Source organism: Macrosteles quadrilineatus, unplaced genomic scaffold, assembly GCF_028750875.1.
Source record: "Macrosteles quadrilineatus isolate MER2022 unplaced genomic scaffold, UCM_ALF_1.0 Scaffold_3__2_contigs__length_128488019, whole genome shotgun sequence".
Classification (NCBI taxonomy): Eukaryota; Metazoa; Arthropoda; class Insecta; order Hemiptera; family Cicadellidae; genus Macrosteles; species Macrosteles quadrilineatus.
The window spans coordinates 5,361,159-5,380,398 of record NW_026542596.1 but is presented as its reverse complement, the minus strand read 5'-3'; the positions used below and the strand labels follow the sequence as shown (position 1 = coordinate 5,380,398).

The following is a 19,240-nucleotide window of genomic DNA, read 5'->3' as shown; positions in this document are numbered from 1 at the left end:
ATGGAAAGTCTATTCAAAAATTGGTTTCCAATTTTCAATCGAGTGTTGCGCGTTTTTGCGTTGTACGTGAGTAAAAGTGTCGGACGCACGTGACTGTGCTACGTGCGATTTGACGGTCGGCCGGTCGTTAACGGCTACGTCCCGGATCGTCAACGGTCGTCAACGGCTGACTCATCCTAAACCAACAAGTCAATAGAGTTTTTGTCCGAAATTCGATCAAACGAGGAGTCAGCAAGTGCGATGTCCGACAGTTATGGCTATCGAGGTCGGAAATGCGAATGTAGTGCGTGACAATGTGTCCGTCATCGAGCTGTAATTATTGGCTAATTAAATCAACGGTGACTTTGTTTTTGTCGAAATAGTGACGGCTATTTTACAAATTTCTTTGGAGTTGGTTTGTACTAAGTAGATAATACCAGCATTGACTTTTCGATAAGAAGGTGATTTTTATGTCATCTACACTGATCAACAGCATAGATTAGCCATTCTCCGTTATTACTTTATCCTATGGATAGGATGAAGACAAATTATATAGTTTTTTATGGTACCAGTGTTGAATTTTGGATTCAGTATGGTATAAGAGTAGAAATCCCCCGCATTGAGCCCCGCGTTCTGATTGGTCGAGAGCTCGATGACGTCACAAAGATGGCGGAAGGAGTAGGGCAAAAAGTGTTTGGCGGGAGCTGGGATGGAACCTGGTCCGGCGGCATGAGAAGCCGAAACGCTAACCACTGAGCCACGGCGCTCGATGTTAGACTTTGTGTCGAGGTCGTATACGAGGGCCGGCTTCGAGGGCCGGCATCGGGGGTCGGTATCGTGGATGTTTTTTTTTTCTTTGGCACGAGATGATCGTGGTTCTGCTTTTCTCCACCAGAGTGTGCTGATATCGTCTGTTTTGGGAAAAAAAGGTGGTTCCGTCCTTCTCCACCAGAGTGTGTTGATACCTAGGTCGACTGGTCTCTAAACCTATTGATGTATTTTTGTTTGTTTATGGTTATATTAAATTGATTGTGGTTCTGCGTTTCTCCACTAGAGTGTGCTGATATTGTCTGTTGTCCACTAGAGTGTGTTAATACTATGGTTCTGTTTTTCTCCACTAGGTTTAACTGAATTATATGAAATGTCACTCTTATAGTTGTACAAGCTTGGTTGTTTCATAGTTGTATCCTCATTTATGTTAATAATAATATGTTTGGTACTTTGAACTATTTGAGATGTTACTGTTGTCACGATGATACCACATCAATTATTTCATGTTGATTAACGAGTGCTAATTACCATCTTGTATGGATGGAATATTCTTTGTTACTTTTAATTTTTGCATTCTTTGAAAAACTGAAATAACATGATTCTTATAGTATGGTAAAATGTCAAAAAGGAGAGTGAAAGTAAAAATATGGTTGAATAAAAAATGATGTGTTTATTATACTAAAAGATGTTTACACATGTTACATAACATTTATGAAATAGTGTTAATAAATGATTATTAAGATTTATATATAAAATCATTAATACTTAACAAAAGTTATTTTTACATATATAACAAGAATAAGAATATATTTATTTCCCTTAAAATCAGTTAAACAAGTCTATGATATAATAAACTAAGAGTACTTGAATACTAAGATATACATATATACAATTAAAAATAATATTAACATACAGGAATGCATTTGAGGTAAAATATAATAAACAGTATAAAATGATATAAAATTACATTTTCATCCATTTGTGAGCTATGTATCAATTTTTAAATCTATAGTTTATCGGTAAGCATAAAATCGATTGCAAACTGTTTACTGAGCAAAGTGAAAAGACTTTTTTAAAAATAAATATTATATTTCGCCTCAAAAGCGTTCCTACATGTTGGACATGTTCCAAGAAATAGCAAACAGGGTCCACAAAATATATGCCCACACGGTATCAGTACCACTGATGGAGTAGACTCCATACATATCGGACACTCAAGATGTTGTTCTCGGGCTGGCCCTGGGTCCATCGATGGTCTTGTGTGGTCATAGACGTTGTAGTCGTCATTCCTGTGTTCAGCCGCATACGATCGCATCAACCTGTTGTCTGCTGCCAAGGCTGTCGTCAGGGAATGATAAATTTCTCTGAAGACAGTAGCAGCTAACAATTGCTGTTGGATCGCACTCGTCCGAGCCACAAAGTAGCTGACGAAAACAAGTAGATCTCGAAGCTTCTGTATCCACTGTCTCACTACATTGGATGCTCTTGGATCTGTCCAGTCACATCACCACTCCTCCCTTAGTTCTGCATTGGTGTTCTGTAAAATAAAACAGAGAGTCTTAGAGTTTGGAATTAAAAAATGTTTAGTATACAGACAATATGTTAGGAACTGTTTGGAATTTGAGTTTAACAACAGGTTAGTCGTGCTAAATATATAAAACATGCATGTTTTATGTAAAATGCATACCGTCACAGTGTTGTCCACCCTGTCCAAGATGCGTTTGGAGACTAGTAGCTGGTTTGGTGATATGTAACCTCCAGAATGTTGGAGCATACCACAGCAGTACCCACACAACCCCCAGAAGCTTCTTGGGTCTGTAGAAGCTGTTCTCTGAGGCTGATTTGCTGCATTGCTAGTGGTAGCAATATTGACATTCTGGTTCTGTAAAAAATTAAAGACGATTAGTATTTACTATTTAAAACAAATGATTGATAACTTGTCTGTACCTATAGTCATTTACTATTTAAAACGATTTGTTGATAACTTGTCTGTACCTATAGTCTTCTAGAAACTTACACGGTGATTGGTTATGTCTTGTAGGGGTGTGGGTCGGTTCCGTTGTGGTGGTGGGAAGGCAAAAACGTCCTCGTCGTCCTCCTCCTCTTCTATAGGTCTTGAGGTTGGTTGTTCCGAACTGCGACGCAGGATGTTGGGCCGTCGAGAGCTGGTAGGGGTAGGAGGAGCATTGGTTGACTGGGCCTGATTGGATGGTGTCCTCCTGACCGACAACCAGCCTGATGAAGAAGAAGAAGCTTGATTTTCTGCCAGGATCCTCTGCATCCAGGCAGGGAGAACTCGTCGGTTCTCGTCAACCGGTTCGCTAGCTTGGGAGGTCGATGGAGTCGGGGCAGGGTTTGCAGTTTGCTGCCTGGCTCTTGAGGGTAGCCGAAGACCCATAAAACTCCTGCGGAACCGAGCTCTCAGGTGGTCGGGGAGATTCTCGATGGCTGTAATAAAGTCCTCCATTGCAGCATCGCAGGCCTGGGGGTTACCCTGAAAATTATAATAGTGCTCTTGAAAATACCTATACATGAATCTCTTTGAAGTGTTAAAAATCCTAGTTGTGACTCAACCCAAATTCATACATTATGTTTAAAGAAGGAGAAATATTGAATAATTATTATCATAGTAAATATCATTTTTGTAAAAATATAACTATTGCTAGTCCATTGAAGCAATATCTTGATAAACCATAGTTAAATATTTTTTGAATAAATACATACTCATTATTTGGATAAATATAGTCAGTTTGATAATATAAATCAATACTCTATGTAAAATAAATTGCATTATTATTATTATTAAATACATACGCTCGAGGCTGGACCTCGAAAGTGAGGCATGAGCCTATCTAGGCTTTGACGAACTCTCGTCCAAGCCTGATGATACTCGACATCTATTGAGTCTAGCGTCTCAGTCAACAACAGAGTTCGGCGTGCCTTAATTAGCATCTGCTGTGTAACATCCCTCTCCTCCCTTTCTATGTCAGTTGTATCATCTTCTTCGCTGGAGATCTCCTCGACCATGTCAAGGTTCTCTTCTGGTGCAAAGAGATCCCTGTCGTCTGAGGACTGCTGAGGAGCAGGAGGCTACATAAAAATAGTCAAAAATAATGTTTGTAATATAGATCTGATTTAAAAAGAATTTCTTTATAAAATTTAACTTATGTTTTTTGATAGCTTTTAGATTTTTAGTAAAGAGTAAACCCATTTATATGTGAACGTACTAGTGATTATGTTATAATAAAAATAAAAAAAAATATAAAAAAACAGGTTATGGTTAATGGAGAATCTTTAATAGTGAATAGTGTATATTTATAACATTGTTAATAACTTGTTGCAAAGGTTAATTTATAAGCGTATTAGGAGAATTATTAAACAGGTAGTTTTTAAAATATTGTAAAATCACATACCTGATTCGGGGGTCGGATAGCGACACAGCAGGTCACTATGAAGAGCATGTAGAAGAGCACAGCTGTAGAAGTTAGCTTGGTCATGTTGAAGCGACTGAGGCTTGCAACGATTGCGGGCGTATTAAATAGCGCTGGCTTCTTAACGTCAAGGCTCTACAAGGTCAGGCGTGTCCCGCCATTCTGAGACAAGGCATAGTTATTATGTAAGGGGCCTCACTTATAGAGATAGCTAGCAAAAGACAAAACGCTATCTCCTATTTATATTTTTGACCCAAGTTTCCACACCACCCATGAGGTAGGGTCATGGCGCGTTCTTTTTTTGTTTACCCAGAGGCTTCCCCTGGAGGCCTAACCCTCTGGAGTCAAGAGGGACTAACATATGCTTTGACCAACCCTAGTTACATTAATATTACCACAACCCCCAGAGTTAAATTACATTAAGTAGTTTTCAGTTGTAAAAATGCTGTGTAAATGTTTGTTCATACTCACACACACCCATACTAGAGTTGTCACAAAGAAAACACATTTCACGGTTTTACAGGGGCTTATTCCCAACTTTGTTTCCTGTCAAAGTTAACCTAAAACGGATGACTTCACCTTTTTTTTTTTTTTTTTTGTAACACATTAAACCAGGGGGAACATATCACGTTTTATGCTTTTTACGGCAACCCTGTGAGTAATAGTGTTGGTTTGGTCTGAGGAAAACATATTACGTTTTATGCTTTTTAAGGCAACCTCTCCGTATAGGATTTTACAACTGTTGACAGGATGACAGACTCTTTGGTTTTTAAAACTCACACACAAACACACACACACACACACACAACTCACACAGCAATTTTACATCTGAAAAGTATATTTACATCAATAGAAATCATATTTACAATAGAGCTAATCTAACTTTTTTTTTACTTTTTATTTTTCTTAGTAATAACGAGAACGTATTCATCGTTGTTTCCATGAACCTTTTTCAATTCAGAAATGAAACTAACGTGATCACAAAGAAATTTCCCACTTACTACCTGGTACAAAGCAATGTTAGTCCAATCGACTTTATCTGCAAAATCATGAATAAATGATTCGGATAGGGTTTGATTTTCACTGATAATGGACCAACATTCGGCAGAGAAATACGATGCAAACTCTCTGAGAATTTTCTCATCGATTTGGCATCTTTTTAAAAGTATGTGCCAGTTAATTCTGTGAAAATACATTCTAAGCAATTCAATATCAAAATTATAATGAGTTGACAGTAAATCCCAGTTGAGAAATCCGGCAAATCTCATTATAATTTTATCATTTAAAACACCTACCGGCTCTTTTGGTTCGGAGGAGAGAATATCCCAAGCGTTTGTGTCCATCTTGTTTGGTGGCTGATGAAATAATGAATTTAGTTTTCGAATTTTAATTTGTAAAATGTTTTGGCACTGCGCAGAGCACATTTACCCCCACCATTGTGCTGAGGTAAAAGACAAATCATCTGTAAGTTTGAAGAAGAAGAATTCGTATACGATTCTTCGATAGCTTCAACATTGACATGAAACTCTTTAAGAAACTTAACTTTTTCGCTACCTTTGGTGTAAAGTGTAGCAAATGGTTTACAAAGAGTTCGGATTAACTCTTCATCGTATGGTATACCTTGAGTATCCCATTTTATGAAGTGAAAATGCCTCGTTAACCACCTGGCTGATCGCACCATTTTATTATTTAAAAATGATTCGTTAAAAGGAGCATCAAAAACTAAATGTGTGTGAAAATGTTTACTCACTATAGCAAACTCTTTGATTATAAAACGATTTTGATTATCTTTGAACCCGTGAAATTCAACTATTGCTGACAGTCCCTTAGTTTTATTATCGTCCTCGCCCTTCTCCTGCTTTTGTTGCTGCTGCTGCTCTACTGATCCCATATTAACCATTTCTTGAAAAACAAAACTTCGTCAACTAATTTATTTACAAAATGTGTAGGCAAACCCGCGGGTGGAATAGCGTCGTCCTCCTCCTGTGAGATCAAAACGCGGTCTATGAACATTCGAATCAGTTCTTCGTTGGTAAATAGCTCGACAAGGTATTTTTTGATTTCGTGGAGACTGCGCACGAACTGATCCCACTCATCACGGTTTAAGAGAATCACTCGTTCTTTGTCGTGAATGGACACATAGAGATTACCAAACACCTTTCTTACTTTCAATGTGTATCCCCCTTCATTAGTCGTGACACTGTAACCTTTTTTAGTTTCATCAGTCAAAGAGGATGTTATTTCATCAAAATGAACGGCTAAATCGTTAAAAGCACTATAGGGCCAAAAGATGTAGCTTTTCCCGGTTTTAAATAATACTCCTACAGTACGCATTAAACTTTCAAAATATCCGACTACTATGAATTTAGAACAGTCCTTGTCCAAATAGAAAATACTTTTTAAAAATATCTCTCTTATAGTGCTACGAGGAAGGGGCACCTTTGTGTTCTTCCTTCTGGGTTTTTTCGCGGTCATTACCTCGATCTGACCCGTGGTCTCCTCCACCTCCTCCTGCTCCGCCGGCTGTTGTGTTGAAAGAATAGTTGCTTTCTCGAACTCCATGGCTCACAGACTGATCCTCGAATGAATTTATTTTTACAATTATACAATTCCTACATATGTACCCCCACCCCTATTGTCTATTCGTTGTGATCATCATCATCATCATCATATTCACAATCATCGTCATCATCTTCATCATCTATTGCAGACATAGACCCGTCACTATCGGTAAACTGCAAAGACTCGGTATCCGAACAACTATCACTTTTGTACCAATCATTTTCCGATCCCCTGTTGATATTTTGACTAAAGATAGAGTACCGATTTACCAAATGGTACTTTAAACACCCGTACTTGTAAACGTTGAGTGGTGACTTTTTACTAGTATCCGTGTACATCACACGCTTCGGGTTATATGGTATTTCAGCTGTATAACTACTGTAAAATCTCAAACCGATTCCTTTATATTCAAACATTTCATTTACAATATTTTCCAACTCCTTTTCAGTGTACTCTTGTTTTAGTTGAGAGCGTGTAATGAATTCGATTGTTAAAAAATGAACATCTGACAAGTCGATAAAGTTTACAGGTTCTCTTCCGTTAATTTTATGTTTTTTTATCAAAACCATGTCCTCGTCAAAAAGATTTAGATTTATAAACGCGAGCTTGTCATGTTTTTCAATATTTTCACTTACCTCTGGATTTCCTTCCTGCGCGATCTTTTGGTCTTCAACACTCTTTGGCGTCTCCATGGCGACTGAATCGAAACAACACGTCTTTTTCACTTTGATTCACCATCGAGTGTATTTCGTCGAGTATTTGCAAAGCGCGACAGCGGTACATACCCGCTAAGCAGCATTTACAAGTATCTACTACATCAATTCCGGTTTCGTTTGTTTGTACACTTTCAACGCATTCTTTGTAATGTGAAAACTCGTCAGGCCCGGCGGTGTCCACTCTTTCTGTTAGATTGTGACGAGCAATATGATCGTCGAGACGATTTAAAAATTTCAACACTTTAAGTCTCTTTCTTAAAAGTTCCTCGTTCTCGACCGTCATAAATGCCGGATGGTTTTCTATATCTCGTTTGGCGTCCATGTCTCTGATGTAATTTTGCAAAATTATCCCGTCAAGATCAGAGGTCTGCGAGCGATTAATATTTTCAGCTCAGTTTCCTCAATTACAAGGCGACAGCACAAGGTGATCACGTGTCTGTGTGGCGCGCCTAGACCTTGGCCGGCCTTCGAACCCGGACCTCGGCCCTCGACCTCGGCCTTCGACCCCGGACCCGGATAACCAGTTGGCCTTGGGCGGCGTCTCAGACGGAGATCTTTCGCACGTCGCCGGTTAGTGGCGTGTAAGTGTAATGGCAATCGTGAATGATGAGGCAATATCCCCAAGTGTTGGCGGGAAACTTTTTGTTAGTTTGAATGTCCAACTTCACTTCGACAGGGCCTGTCTTCATTGAATCGTTTTGTTTCGAACAATCGATTATGTAAATGGGACATTTTGTTGTATAATCTGTAAAGTTTAATATCGGTGAGCCTACTCTACCGTAATAAGAACTTTGAAAATTTGCGTAAGCGTCGTAAAACAACGCCGTATTTGAGAGTAGAGCGTCATAAGGGTAGTATATCGAATTTAGGTACACTTTTATATCTTTTACGTCACAAGAATCGAATTGTGACATATCCTTGGTGATGTCGTTTTTCCTACCTGTTTGAAAGCCGACAATTATGTACCTCGGTTTTTCCAACTGGTTGGTCGTACGGATAGGCCAGGAAAAGGAATCACTGGTCGTAGGTAAATTCGCATACTCATGCATTTCCCACTGTCTGAACGGTATGTGAATGTGTGGGTCTTTCTCGATGTACTTATAAAGTCTGAGTTTTGCCGAATCGTTTACCATCACATGAGGCACACGCCAGTATATCTTTACGATTTCCAATTTTAAAGTACCAGCTTCAGACGTACTGACGGCGTTCAGGTCGGTCGAGGACCTCAATAAAATAAGTTCTTGTTTACTATTGACGATTACCTTTCTATAATCCTCTGCGAATCCTAAAAGAAGTCTAAGCGGTATGGAGTATATAAAGTCTTTAACATTCACTGTCTCACCAGGCCCGAACCAACAGGCGTTCTGTAACACGTTTTTTTCTTCTTCCCGGATGGAAACCAAATTTTTCAAAGTCGTCGTGATTCCCACATTTCTAGTCCTATCGATTTCTTTACCACAGATCTCATAACGAACCTCGTCAAACAAAAATGCGATACCGTTGTTTACTAAATTAACATCTAATGCTGTCGCTCCTGTTGTTTTAGTTGCCTCTACTTTACCGTGAATGACAACGTAACTATCAAACGGCAAGGTAAGAATATCCTGTTGTAAGATCGGTATTCTGACTTCGTCGTTGTTTCTATAGCTACACGAGACGTATGGTTGATGATTATGATACTCCATACTAGTGACAGAGTCATCGTACATAGCAGCGTTTTCTATCGCTAGCATTGCCATTTTTTACTACTTTAAAACCGAGAGAACGTAGAAAACGTATATTTTTACAACTTAACTGGTCAGTCTTTCTTGATGAACTGACTTTTTGTGTAGTAGTTATTTCTCTAAATAGTATTCCCATCTCTACGTCTGAGATGGAGTCTTACACATATAGGCTCTCCACGAAAATTAACCAAATTACCGTCCTGGTCTCTTAAAGATACAGACAAGTTGTTTATCGTTTGAGCGATGACAGGCAAGTAAATCACATTCTTTGGAATCTCAATTATTTTATACCCTGGAGGTTCTGCAGGATAAAACTGGTGTATGACATGGCCTTCTATACCGTTTAAAAACGAGCCTCGACTGATATTACACTCAACACGTATGGAATTCACTTTAATTATATTAATTGGCAGGTCTGATGTGTGAAGTGTTGCGGCTTCGTATACACCTGGCTTGAAACCTAACACCTGTGCCAAACTGTCTTTTTCCGAAAAGTTAACTTTTTCACTACAACACAATTCTGCTTGTAGAGTGTTATTGTTTGCTTTTAATGAGAAGGTAATATTTTCACCTAATTTAGATTTTATATATTTTTCTATGTCCTCGATCTCATAGCTTCCCTCGGGAATAACGACCTTTTTGTTTTCACCATAGTAAAACTTGTCATTGATATTTGTTTCAATGTTGGGAATTGAGTTGTAAGTTGTTAAATCGACCAGACCAAGCTCCCAATCCCCGGTACTTACATCTATTGGATATGCTAGTTCATGTGACAAAACGTTAGATGTTCCCGTGAGACAAAACATTACTAGAAAGAAACCTTAAGCACAAGTGTCCGCAAATAACTGAATCGTAATTTTGTTCTCTTTTGTAATTATAGTAAATTGTGCAATTCCCAAAATACCTCAAGAGCTCTGGTGGTGGTTTCAAACTACCAAAACTGTCATAATAATACACTCTGTTGTCTAATTTTCTAAAACATACCCAATGAGTGCCACCACCGCTTCCAGAATCCAGGTTTACTATTACTGATTCATATTTTTTGGGGTTTGAAGGTAGCATATCTCTCATGTACACTCCTCTAAAGTTTGGTATTTTAAGTAATTTTGCATATTTCTCCAACTCGTAGTTTGTTAGTGGTTTCACCGGGATTTTGATGTTTTTTTTTTCCTTGTAGTGCGTTTCTTTTTCTTGCCCGATCCTTGAACCTTTCTGTACGGTCTCAAGTATAACCCTTTACCTTTACTACTCTTGCGTTTTGGGGCTCGTTTCTTCTTGCGTCCTCCGCCGAACTTTGTTTTGGCTTTCATGGCTGTTGTAACTGTCCAGGCAGCTGCTTTTTCCACTAAAGACGAATCTGGGGCCTTGAATCTCTGCCAAGCCCGTTCAGCCAATTCTTGATCCGCACGTCTCCTGTTCTCTGAATCCTTATATCTAGAGTAGGCTATGTCGTGCACCTTACAAGCCTGATCTAATTTATTTATTCCTGGGTCCCCTCTGGCCAACCTTTTGGCTAGTTTAGTTCCAGGTCCACAATATTGATATCCTCCCGGTATATGAAGTTCGATGGGTAATAAGTCGATAGCTTTATTAAGAACCGAAGAAACTATACCTCTTCCTTGAACGGTTGTTTGTTTACATCTGAATCTCTTAGTTTTGGATTCTGACATTTTAAGCTGTTCACTTTCTTTAAGTAGAAGGTCTATTCAGTTCCTCGTCGATGAAAAGATCGTAGCTATTGGGTGGGAGAGGATGGACTTCTTCTTCTGCTCCACTCTTTTTTGCTACTGAATGATCGGCAAACAAAACTTCCCAATTTATGAAATCTTTTTCACCTCCTATCGGTATTGTAGCAGACCTACCGGTTTCCTTTTTATTTATATAATTATACAGTAACACTCCGAATTTTCTCAAGTTTTTATCATGGTAGTCTTTATTACTAGCTATTAAGCCCTCACATTTTGCAAGTCTTTCTTTAAATAATCTCAGATCCTCACGAAGTATTTCTAAGCTAGCAGTTAATGCTGAATGTTCCTTTAAACAAATGTTTTCTACAAAACGTTTTGTTGCAGCATCTCTTGGATGTCTAGGAACGGCTAAGTTATTTATTTGTTTTTTACCAGCGTCAAAGTCAGAGTCCTCACCCTGTGTCAAACACATTCGTTTTAAAGTCTGTAGATTAATAGCATCTTTTCCCTCAAGAGCGTCATCTACATTTCTCATCCTTTTAGACCCCAAATTAAAACCTCCACTCTCCAGTGGGATCAGTCTTGAATCCACATATAATTTGGACACCGCATCAAGTGATTCTACAGCCTCCCCAATGTTAGTTAGGCGCTTGCTCTTTATATCGTAGTGCCCATCAGCTGTCATATCAAATCCATCGCCTTTAGGTCCTTTGACATTTTTTTCTGAGGACTTTGAGCTGCGTCCAAACTTGTCAATCGTCATTTTAACAATGCCTTGAATCTACTATTACCAAAACCCTTTATAAAGCCGGCCTCTTTCAACTCTTCCACAATACTAATAATTTCATTCGCATGCACTTTGTTTCCAGTTTCTGTGGACATAGCTATGTGTTCAAATCGCTCCACCAACTCGTTTGGATCGTCCCAATATAACACATCGTGGTGTTTTGTATTCTTCCACGCCATACCTTTACCACGACTGGGAAATAGTTTTTGGATAATTCTGATATATTTTTGCCCTCTACTTGATTTAATTTTACCGTTATGCCTGAAACCGTCTCTATGAGCATTTGTATCAAATAGTATACTTTTGTATTTATTTAAATCTTCATTCGTGTATGTATTACTATCTGGTAGTCTTTTGAAAAGTAATTCATAAAGACCTTCAGATGCCCCATAGTTTATACCACCTATTTTTATATTTCCCTCACTATCAAAATCTAATTCTTTTCCACCTACCATCAACTTTTCACCATCTAAAAACTGAGGTCCATAAACGTAGTCTATGGTCTTTTTATTTCCACCAGCATCTCTTAGATACATATCCATATAATGCTGTGTAATGGGATTCTTAAAGTATGTCTCAATAAACTGAGTTGTTGACGCTTGTTGTTGAGGTGTGGACACTAGTGCTGACAAATCTTTACCTTTAGGTGTTGACATGGTGTCGGGGGAGAACCTTTCAGTCTCCTCCTCCTCGTCGTCATCAGTAGAATAATAATTTAACGATTGTCCTTTGTCGTCGTCGTACACATGTTCCTCCTTAATAGTTGGTTGCTCCGTTTTTATATCGGTGACGTTTTGTGGTGTTTTTCTTAGCTCTTGTATGATCGGTTTGTATTGCTTTTCAAGTAATATATCACTTTCTTCAGCTCCTTCTTTGAACATCTTATACTTGTGTTTAATAGCTTTACGCAACTCAATAAGTTTGGCAGTAAGTTGTTTACTCTTAGGTTCCATAGTGAAAACTAAAAGTTTGAGTTTTACTTTGAGAATTTAAGGTAATTCCACCTGTCTAAAGAACATTGCACGCTTTTTGTGTTTTCGTATGAAATGTATTACATCTATTAAGGAGATTCCATAACTAAAGTCCAGTCCGTTATAATAATTCTGTACTCTAGAATCAAAACGTGGTATCACATACGGTCGTATAAGACTTTTAAATATAAATGTCCTTTTCCAATCATCTCTCCACTGAGGGATTTCTGATACTATGTACACATCTTTTTCTACTGCTGTCGTCATGAACCTCTTGAGCGTATCAATTGGTCTGTGTTTGTTAATGTTCTGTAATAAAAATGAGTTCAAGAGCCAAAACTCGCATGGATTTGCCCCTGTAAACCTTTTCCACTGTTCGAGTAATTTTGAATTTGTTACAGAATACACACAATTATTCAAACTGATTCCGAATTTTTCACAATTTAAGGCAACTGTAGGTAAAGCTTCTCTTAAGAAATCTACAGTATACAACCCTTGACAGAGATTATTAACACCACTGAATGGTTTACCCCTAGGTTGAGGAGGAATGCCGTCTGGGACAACATCATAGGCAACATTATAACTTATATTTATATAACACTTTAAAGACATAGCGGTTTGATAAATCTTTAAAGGTGACCTTATCGGTATTGTTCTTTCTGTCAAAACTATACATCTACTAGCATTCGGTATCAAACATCCATATTCTAACATTCTAAACACGACTTGTGAAAAATTAACGCTTCCATGTAGATCTCGCAGGGGTAGGGTCGGTCCAAATATATCAGGAAAAGGTCTGAACCTAGAAATGAGGTTTTGCGGGTTTCTTACCGTACAGTTGTTCATATCTTCATGATACATCACTAGTTCCAATGGAACATTCTTCTTTTGACAACGGTATACAAAGTTTAACCAAGCATCCCTATTATAAGTCCTCTCACTTGCTGAGATCATAAGAAGTATTACAGGTGGTATAATTGTTGAGCTTTTAGGTCTTTTATGTCTCCAACATCTCTTGTTAAACTGAAAACCATGTGGAGGGCTTCTACTACAATAGTTGCCACAAAATTTACCTTTATCTTTGTAATAAAATGTACATAAATTTGATTTAACATTATGAAGCTTTACATCGAAACCCTTTATATCATTGTAAGTATAAATGCGCACCATTAGAAAGCCGTTATAAAACTACTAAGACCAATCCTGTATCGTCCATTATATTGATCCTGACTTTTGTCAATGACTAAAAACCCATATTTGTCTTCCCATGCCTTTGCACACAGCTCTTTGAATTTTTCAAAAGACATGTCAGTAGTCACATGATCACCATACACATGTCTCAAATTCATTTCATCTTGTTTAAACAGTATGAGAAAATTACAATTGTCTCTAATGAGCTGTTTTGGTATAGCACTGTATGTTTGTCCTAAATAAAATGTATCAATGTCATTATGCCTACCCATGGTAAAGTAGCTACGAATGTTATTATGTTTTTCACAAGATATATCATCAAATATCATGATAGAATCCGGCTCAGCCTCATTCGGGGGAATGACTAAACTGTTATCGTCGTAAGCAAAATAACCAATTTCCTTAGGCATAGCTTTCTTTAAAAACTCATATTTTGGTTGATATAGAGATTTTGAAAAAACATAAATGTTTTTAAACCTAACACCGTTTTTATCAAAAATTAAATTAAATAGAATATTTGTTTTCCCTGAAGAGCTAGGTCCACAAATTATACAACGAATAGAGTTTGGTAATAAATCCCCATGTTTGTTCCTCTTTACACATCCTGTACCGATAAACTGGTCAAAGTTCTGCACGGTTAAATGAACATTCTGTTTCTTAAGCCGCATACTGACTGATTACTCAAATGTGCTGACAGTATGATAAATACTTGATAAGGATTTGCTATTTCTTAAAATAACAACAGATCACAGTCGCAGGTCATCAGAATGAACCCAACTATCACTATTTTTATCGTGCCCTGCCCAACGAACTAAGAGCTTATTACCCTTTCGTTTCAAAATCTTTTCCACTAAATATACATCTCCAGTCTTGGACTTACTAATTTCCTCTGTATAAAACCCACCTTTTAATATTTCTCCTTTATGATCTTGAAGAATATAAGTGATTGGTCTAGTTGGTTTGACAGCATGTATTCTAAATATCTCGTTTGTCCAATTTGGTAAATATCCTTTTTTAAACATTCTTTTCGCCTTACTAATTCTAACACTGTCCCCTACTTTAAATTTGTATACCTTTTTTGGATTTGCTGCTTCATTTATTCTGTTTAATATTTGTTTTTCATGTTTTTTCTTCACTTCTTTTGGCTTCATACCAATGGTCCGATGTTTTGTATTATTATAGGAACTAGTAATATGATCTAATATGCTTACCCATTCATAACTTCCTCTTGCTGTAAATAACTTGTACATTTTTGACTTTAAAGTTCGATTTAACCTTTCAACAATACTAGCTTTTAATTCAGAGTATGTATGATAATGATTAATTTTATACATATTCATAAGTTTATTTACATGTTTATTAAACCACTCTGTACCTTGGTCTGTTTGAAAGTTTTTCATTTTATTTTTAGCTAAAATTGGTTCTAAAGCTTTAGCCACCTCTATACCAGATTTACTTTTTAGTGGTATTGCAAAAGCAAACTTGGAAAAACAATTGATCATAGTCATTATATACTTATAGCCTTTGTTAATTTTAGAATATGGTTGCATTTCCACTAAATCTGCTTGATATAAATCGTTGAGGCCCTTAAGAGTAACTTTACGTCTGAGGTAATTTTTTCTAGCAGGCCTATGTAGTTCATCAGCAATTGCCAGTCTAGCTTCCATTGTGGAAATGACCATATTATTCTGTATTACATAATTTATGTATCATATCTAATTCAGTGATTCTCATAATGTAGATAAAACTCATACTTGCAAGAAATAATATTAGTATAAAAATCTTTTCTATTGAATCATTAATATTACAGAATATCATTTTAAAACACTTAACACTGTCCTAACATGTAATTACACTCACCAAAATCTCTAAAGATACTAAATAATAATTTTGTTTACCTATATTTGACTACAATAACTATTTTTACATTACATTGTCCACTTGCATCTTAAAACATGACCGTTGAAAATGAATGATAAATTTGTGTGTTCTCATGCCCCGCTTATGGAGTCTTACATTGTTTTTTGTATCCATATGGTAAAGTGTCATGATCACCATCGTGTTTTCTCTTAGGACCTGTTATTTTGAAATCCTTTTTCTCCACAATTGTTACCACATCTCTACTCTCTGTTCTTCTAATTCTACTTTCTATAATTGGTACTGATTCACTGGTTTCACTTAAAATCATAGCTTTTAGGGATGAAAAGTTCAATTTTCTACTAGCAGACAAATTTAGGGTGATACCTTTGATTTTGCAAACTTCTCTATACTCATTTGTTACTGGGGAATAAACAACATATCCATAGGTTTTGGGACCACCAGAACAAAACTCCACAATAAATGAGCCTGGTCCATAATCTTTAGCTAACTCATCAGTCATGTCCCCTAGGTAGTCTCCAACAGGTATTTTATATAATCCTGGTCTATAGACGTAGATAACCGAGTCTGTATCATAATAGCACACTTGGTTTCCTAGTTTCTCAAGGTGTTCATATAGTTTTAGTCTGGCTTGACTTGTAGTGAAAGCTGCTAAGACCACATTGACAGTTCTTAAGCATTCGCCAACTTCTTCTAAATGCTGCCAATTTACAACGACAACTTCTTCATTGATCTCTTTAATTCTGTTTACCTGGTCTACTGGACTAACTAGGAGGTTGAACAATTCCTTAGGATCCCTAGTCACTAACGTTTTGGTCTGGTTTTGCCTCTGTCCAAACTTGCCCCAAAATGAGTTGAGCATAAGTTTGGAAAGCGAGCGCATCCCTTCATTTTTCTCGATTTTGTCAGAATCTAATGAAATTCCTTCATGGTCAAAGTAGTCTTTTATGTATCGTTGTTTTTCCTCTTCTGTTTTACACCAGTCGGGATAACCTGAAGCTTCTTGCTTGGTTTTTAAAAACTTGTCGATGAATTCTGTAAATAAACCTCCATTTTCAAAAGTAGCCATTTCATATTGCCACAACTCATATCGCTCTAGAATTACGTAGCCTTTCTCTACAGCTTTTCTTATTTCCATCATAGTCCATGTTCCTACCAAAGCTCTCTCTTCCACTCCATGGTGACACTCTCCAGAAGATGACAAGTTCTCTCCACACACACGACACAAGACAAACATTAATTTATCATTCATTTTCACCGGTAATACAGGATGATAAAGATTTGTAGGGGGTAGAATTTTACATTTAAGAAGTCCTTCAGCTTCCATTCCTCTCTTTAGACATTCTTCATCACCAACAAATATCGTAGGATGTCCTACAGGAAACATACCGTATTTGCAGACCCAAGGATAGAGAGAACAAATGTCTACGTAGAATATCTGTTCTCCTTCTTCCTTCTTACACTTATAGTATGTCTTTGAGTTTCCGGTTCGGCCCCCATAAAAAGCATCCCTCGGGTTTAGTGGGATTGTGTTTAGAATCGGGATATTGTTAAGATATTGCAATTTATTTCTCTTCTTCAAATCATCAAATTCACACTCCCACATATCTATTACATCAAACTGCTGTCGTATCCTTCCTGTTCTTTCTATGGTTCTTTCGTACCGCAAGTGTAAACTGTCTGATAGATCATCTTGAAGAGGTTCTTCTCTTTTATATGGAAAACATTTCGGACATCCATGGAAATAGCAACCATAAAATTCATAAACTATTTCTCCATCAAACCCGTCAACCTTTCCAATGCCTGGAATTTTAAATTCTCGGCTGTTGCCAGCATGTTGAATCCTCACATTTCTTTTGTCCTCTTCCAAGGCCAACCACTGTAGAGCCTTTGCAGATTGGTTATCGGCAAGACGATAACCACCTATAGGAATAATACCTATGGTGTCTGGCTTGAGGAAGTTTCTTCTAAATGCTAAGTTGCAAGCACTTGCTATAGTTACTGCTTCCAAAAATGGATCTACGTTACATTCTTTTAAAAACATCGTCCTAAATTTAATACAGGCTTGAGCCAGGATGTCCACGTCTGAAATGCAATATTCTAGGATTTCTTTTTGAAAATCAAAGGTGTAGTTATTTACAACCTGCTCATTATGCCATTCTATAAACTTTTCATACCCTTTTGTAAACATAGAGTCTGGACAGTAATACTTTTTGTCAGGGATAGGTCCGACATAGTTTTGGTGGCTCAAAGTATTGAAAAGATGTGGGAAGTATCCCTTCTTTTTTTCAGGGCCAAGATCGAATGATTTTGGGAGGTTTGCTAATGCCATAGGAAAATAGTTAATAGAGTCAATAAATCTTACATTATCAACTTCCATTAGGATGATTTTTGTCCCTCTTGAAATCAATTTTGGACTGTGTTTTGTCTCATTGTACACATACTTTAACAGAAATTGAAAATCAAAGCCCTGCCCATTGTGCGCAATTACACAAACTGATTTGAATTTCTTTTTTGCCTCCATTACATAGTTCATGAACATTTCTACAGGATTCACATTGAACACTCTTTGACGGATCATACAGTTTTCACAGTGAATGTCATCATCATTCGATATACATTGCCAGCAATACTGTTGGCTAACACAAAGATTTACAACATGAAGTTTTTTCTCTGGATCATCTTGAATGTTTTCATCTTGACGAGTTTCAAAGTCAAAAAATATAAATAAAAAGCTCTTTGCATTAGGTCTACTTGAATCTACTCTCATATAACATTTGTGGTTAGGATCAGTATATTTTAAACATACTTTACAAAACTGTTCTCCACACACATGGATCTGTTTTCTACCCTTAGGTCTTACAATCCGGTTACATTCCCCACACTTCTTTACAGATGAACAAATGTTTTTTTGGTGAGCAATAAAACAGGTTTGGTTTTTAAAATGACGGTTACAGTCAGGACAAGTAATACCATCATGTTCCAGTTTGCAGGGCGGTGAGGTTACCATACAGGCTGAACACAATGATGAACATCTATGTTCATTTTGCTTTTCATACCCAATATGACAAGCCTCACAATAGTATTTACAGGCAAATGCTGATGTTAAACTAGTTATAACATTAAAATGGCCTTCATTAAAAAGAAGGTTGATTTTTAGTTTTGCATCAGCATTGTCACCACTAAAATAGGTCTCTCTACCTCTCGTATTGTAGTTATAAACAGTTATTTTGTATTTTTTTAGATGAGACTGTAACTTTTCTAACTCTCTAATGCCAGCTCCTTCTAAAGGTATTGAAACCCTAGCTTTTGCTAACAATTTTTCAGCTCGCAACGTCTGTCTTTTACCCTTATCCTGTTTGATTGCTTTGTAAAGAGGATCATTTTTAGCATGAGCCTTTCCAACTACCAAAGCTCGAGCTAAACACAGGTTATCTATGTTTTTAATTGTAACAATTCCAATTCTACTACGACACTCTTCTGAAAAATTGTTATAGAAACCTGATCTTTTATGACCCCCAGATCCTACAGGTAGACTAACT

General features: G+C 37.2%; 3 protein-coding genes across 4 annotated transcripts in view; 1 reads left to right on the top strand and 2 right to left on the bottom strand.

Moving 5' to 3' along the window:
• LOC128990960 (cadherin-23-like) overlaps positions 1 to 19,240 on the top strand; it is a 164,377-nt gene that overhangs the window by 36,200 nt on the left and 108,937 nt on the right. The window lies entirely within an intron of this gene.
• On the bottom strand, positions 8,002 to 9,198 carry LOC128988496 (uncharacterized). Its single transcript, XM_054409832.1, has one exon. The coding sequence runs from the start codon at positions 9,196 to 9,198 to the stop codon at positions 8,002 to 8,004; it is 1,197 nt and encodes a 398-aa protein (XP_054265807.1).
• Positions 15,823 to 17,742, bottom strand: LOC128988492 (uncharacterized). Its single transcript, XM_054409826.1, has one exon. It carries the CDS (start codon positions 17,740 to 17,742, stop codon positions 15,823 to 15,825), a length of 1,920 nt encoding a protein of 639 aa, XP_054265801.1.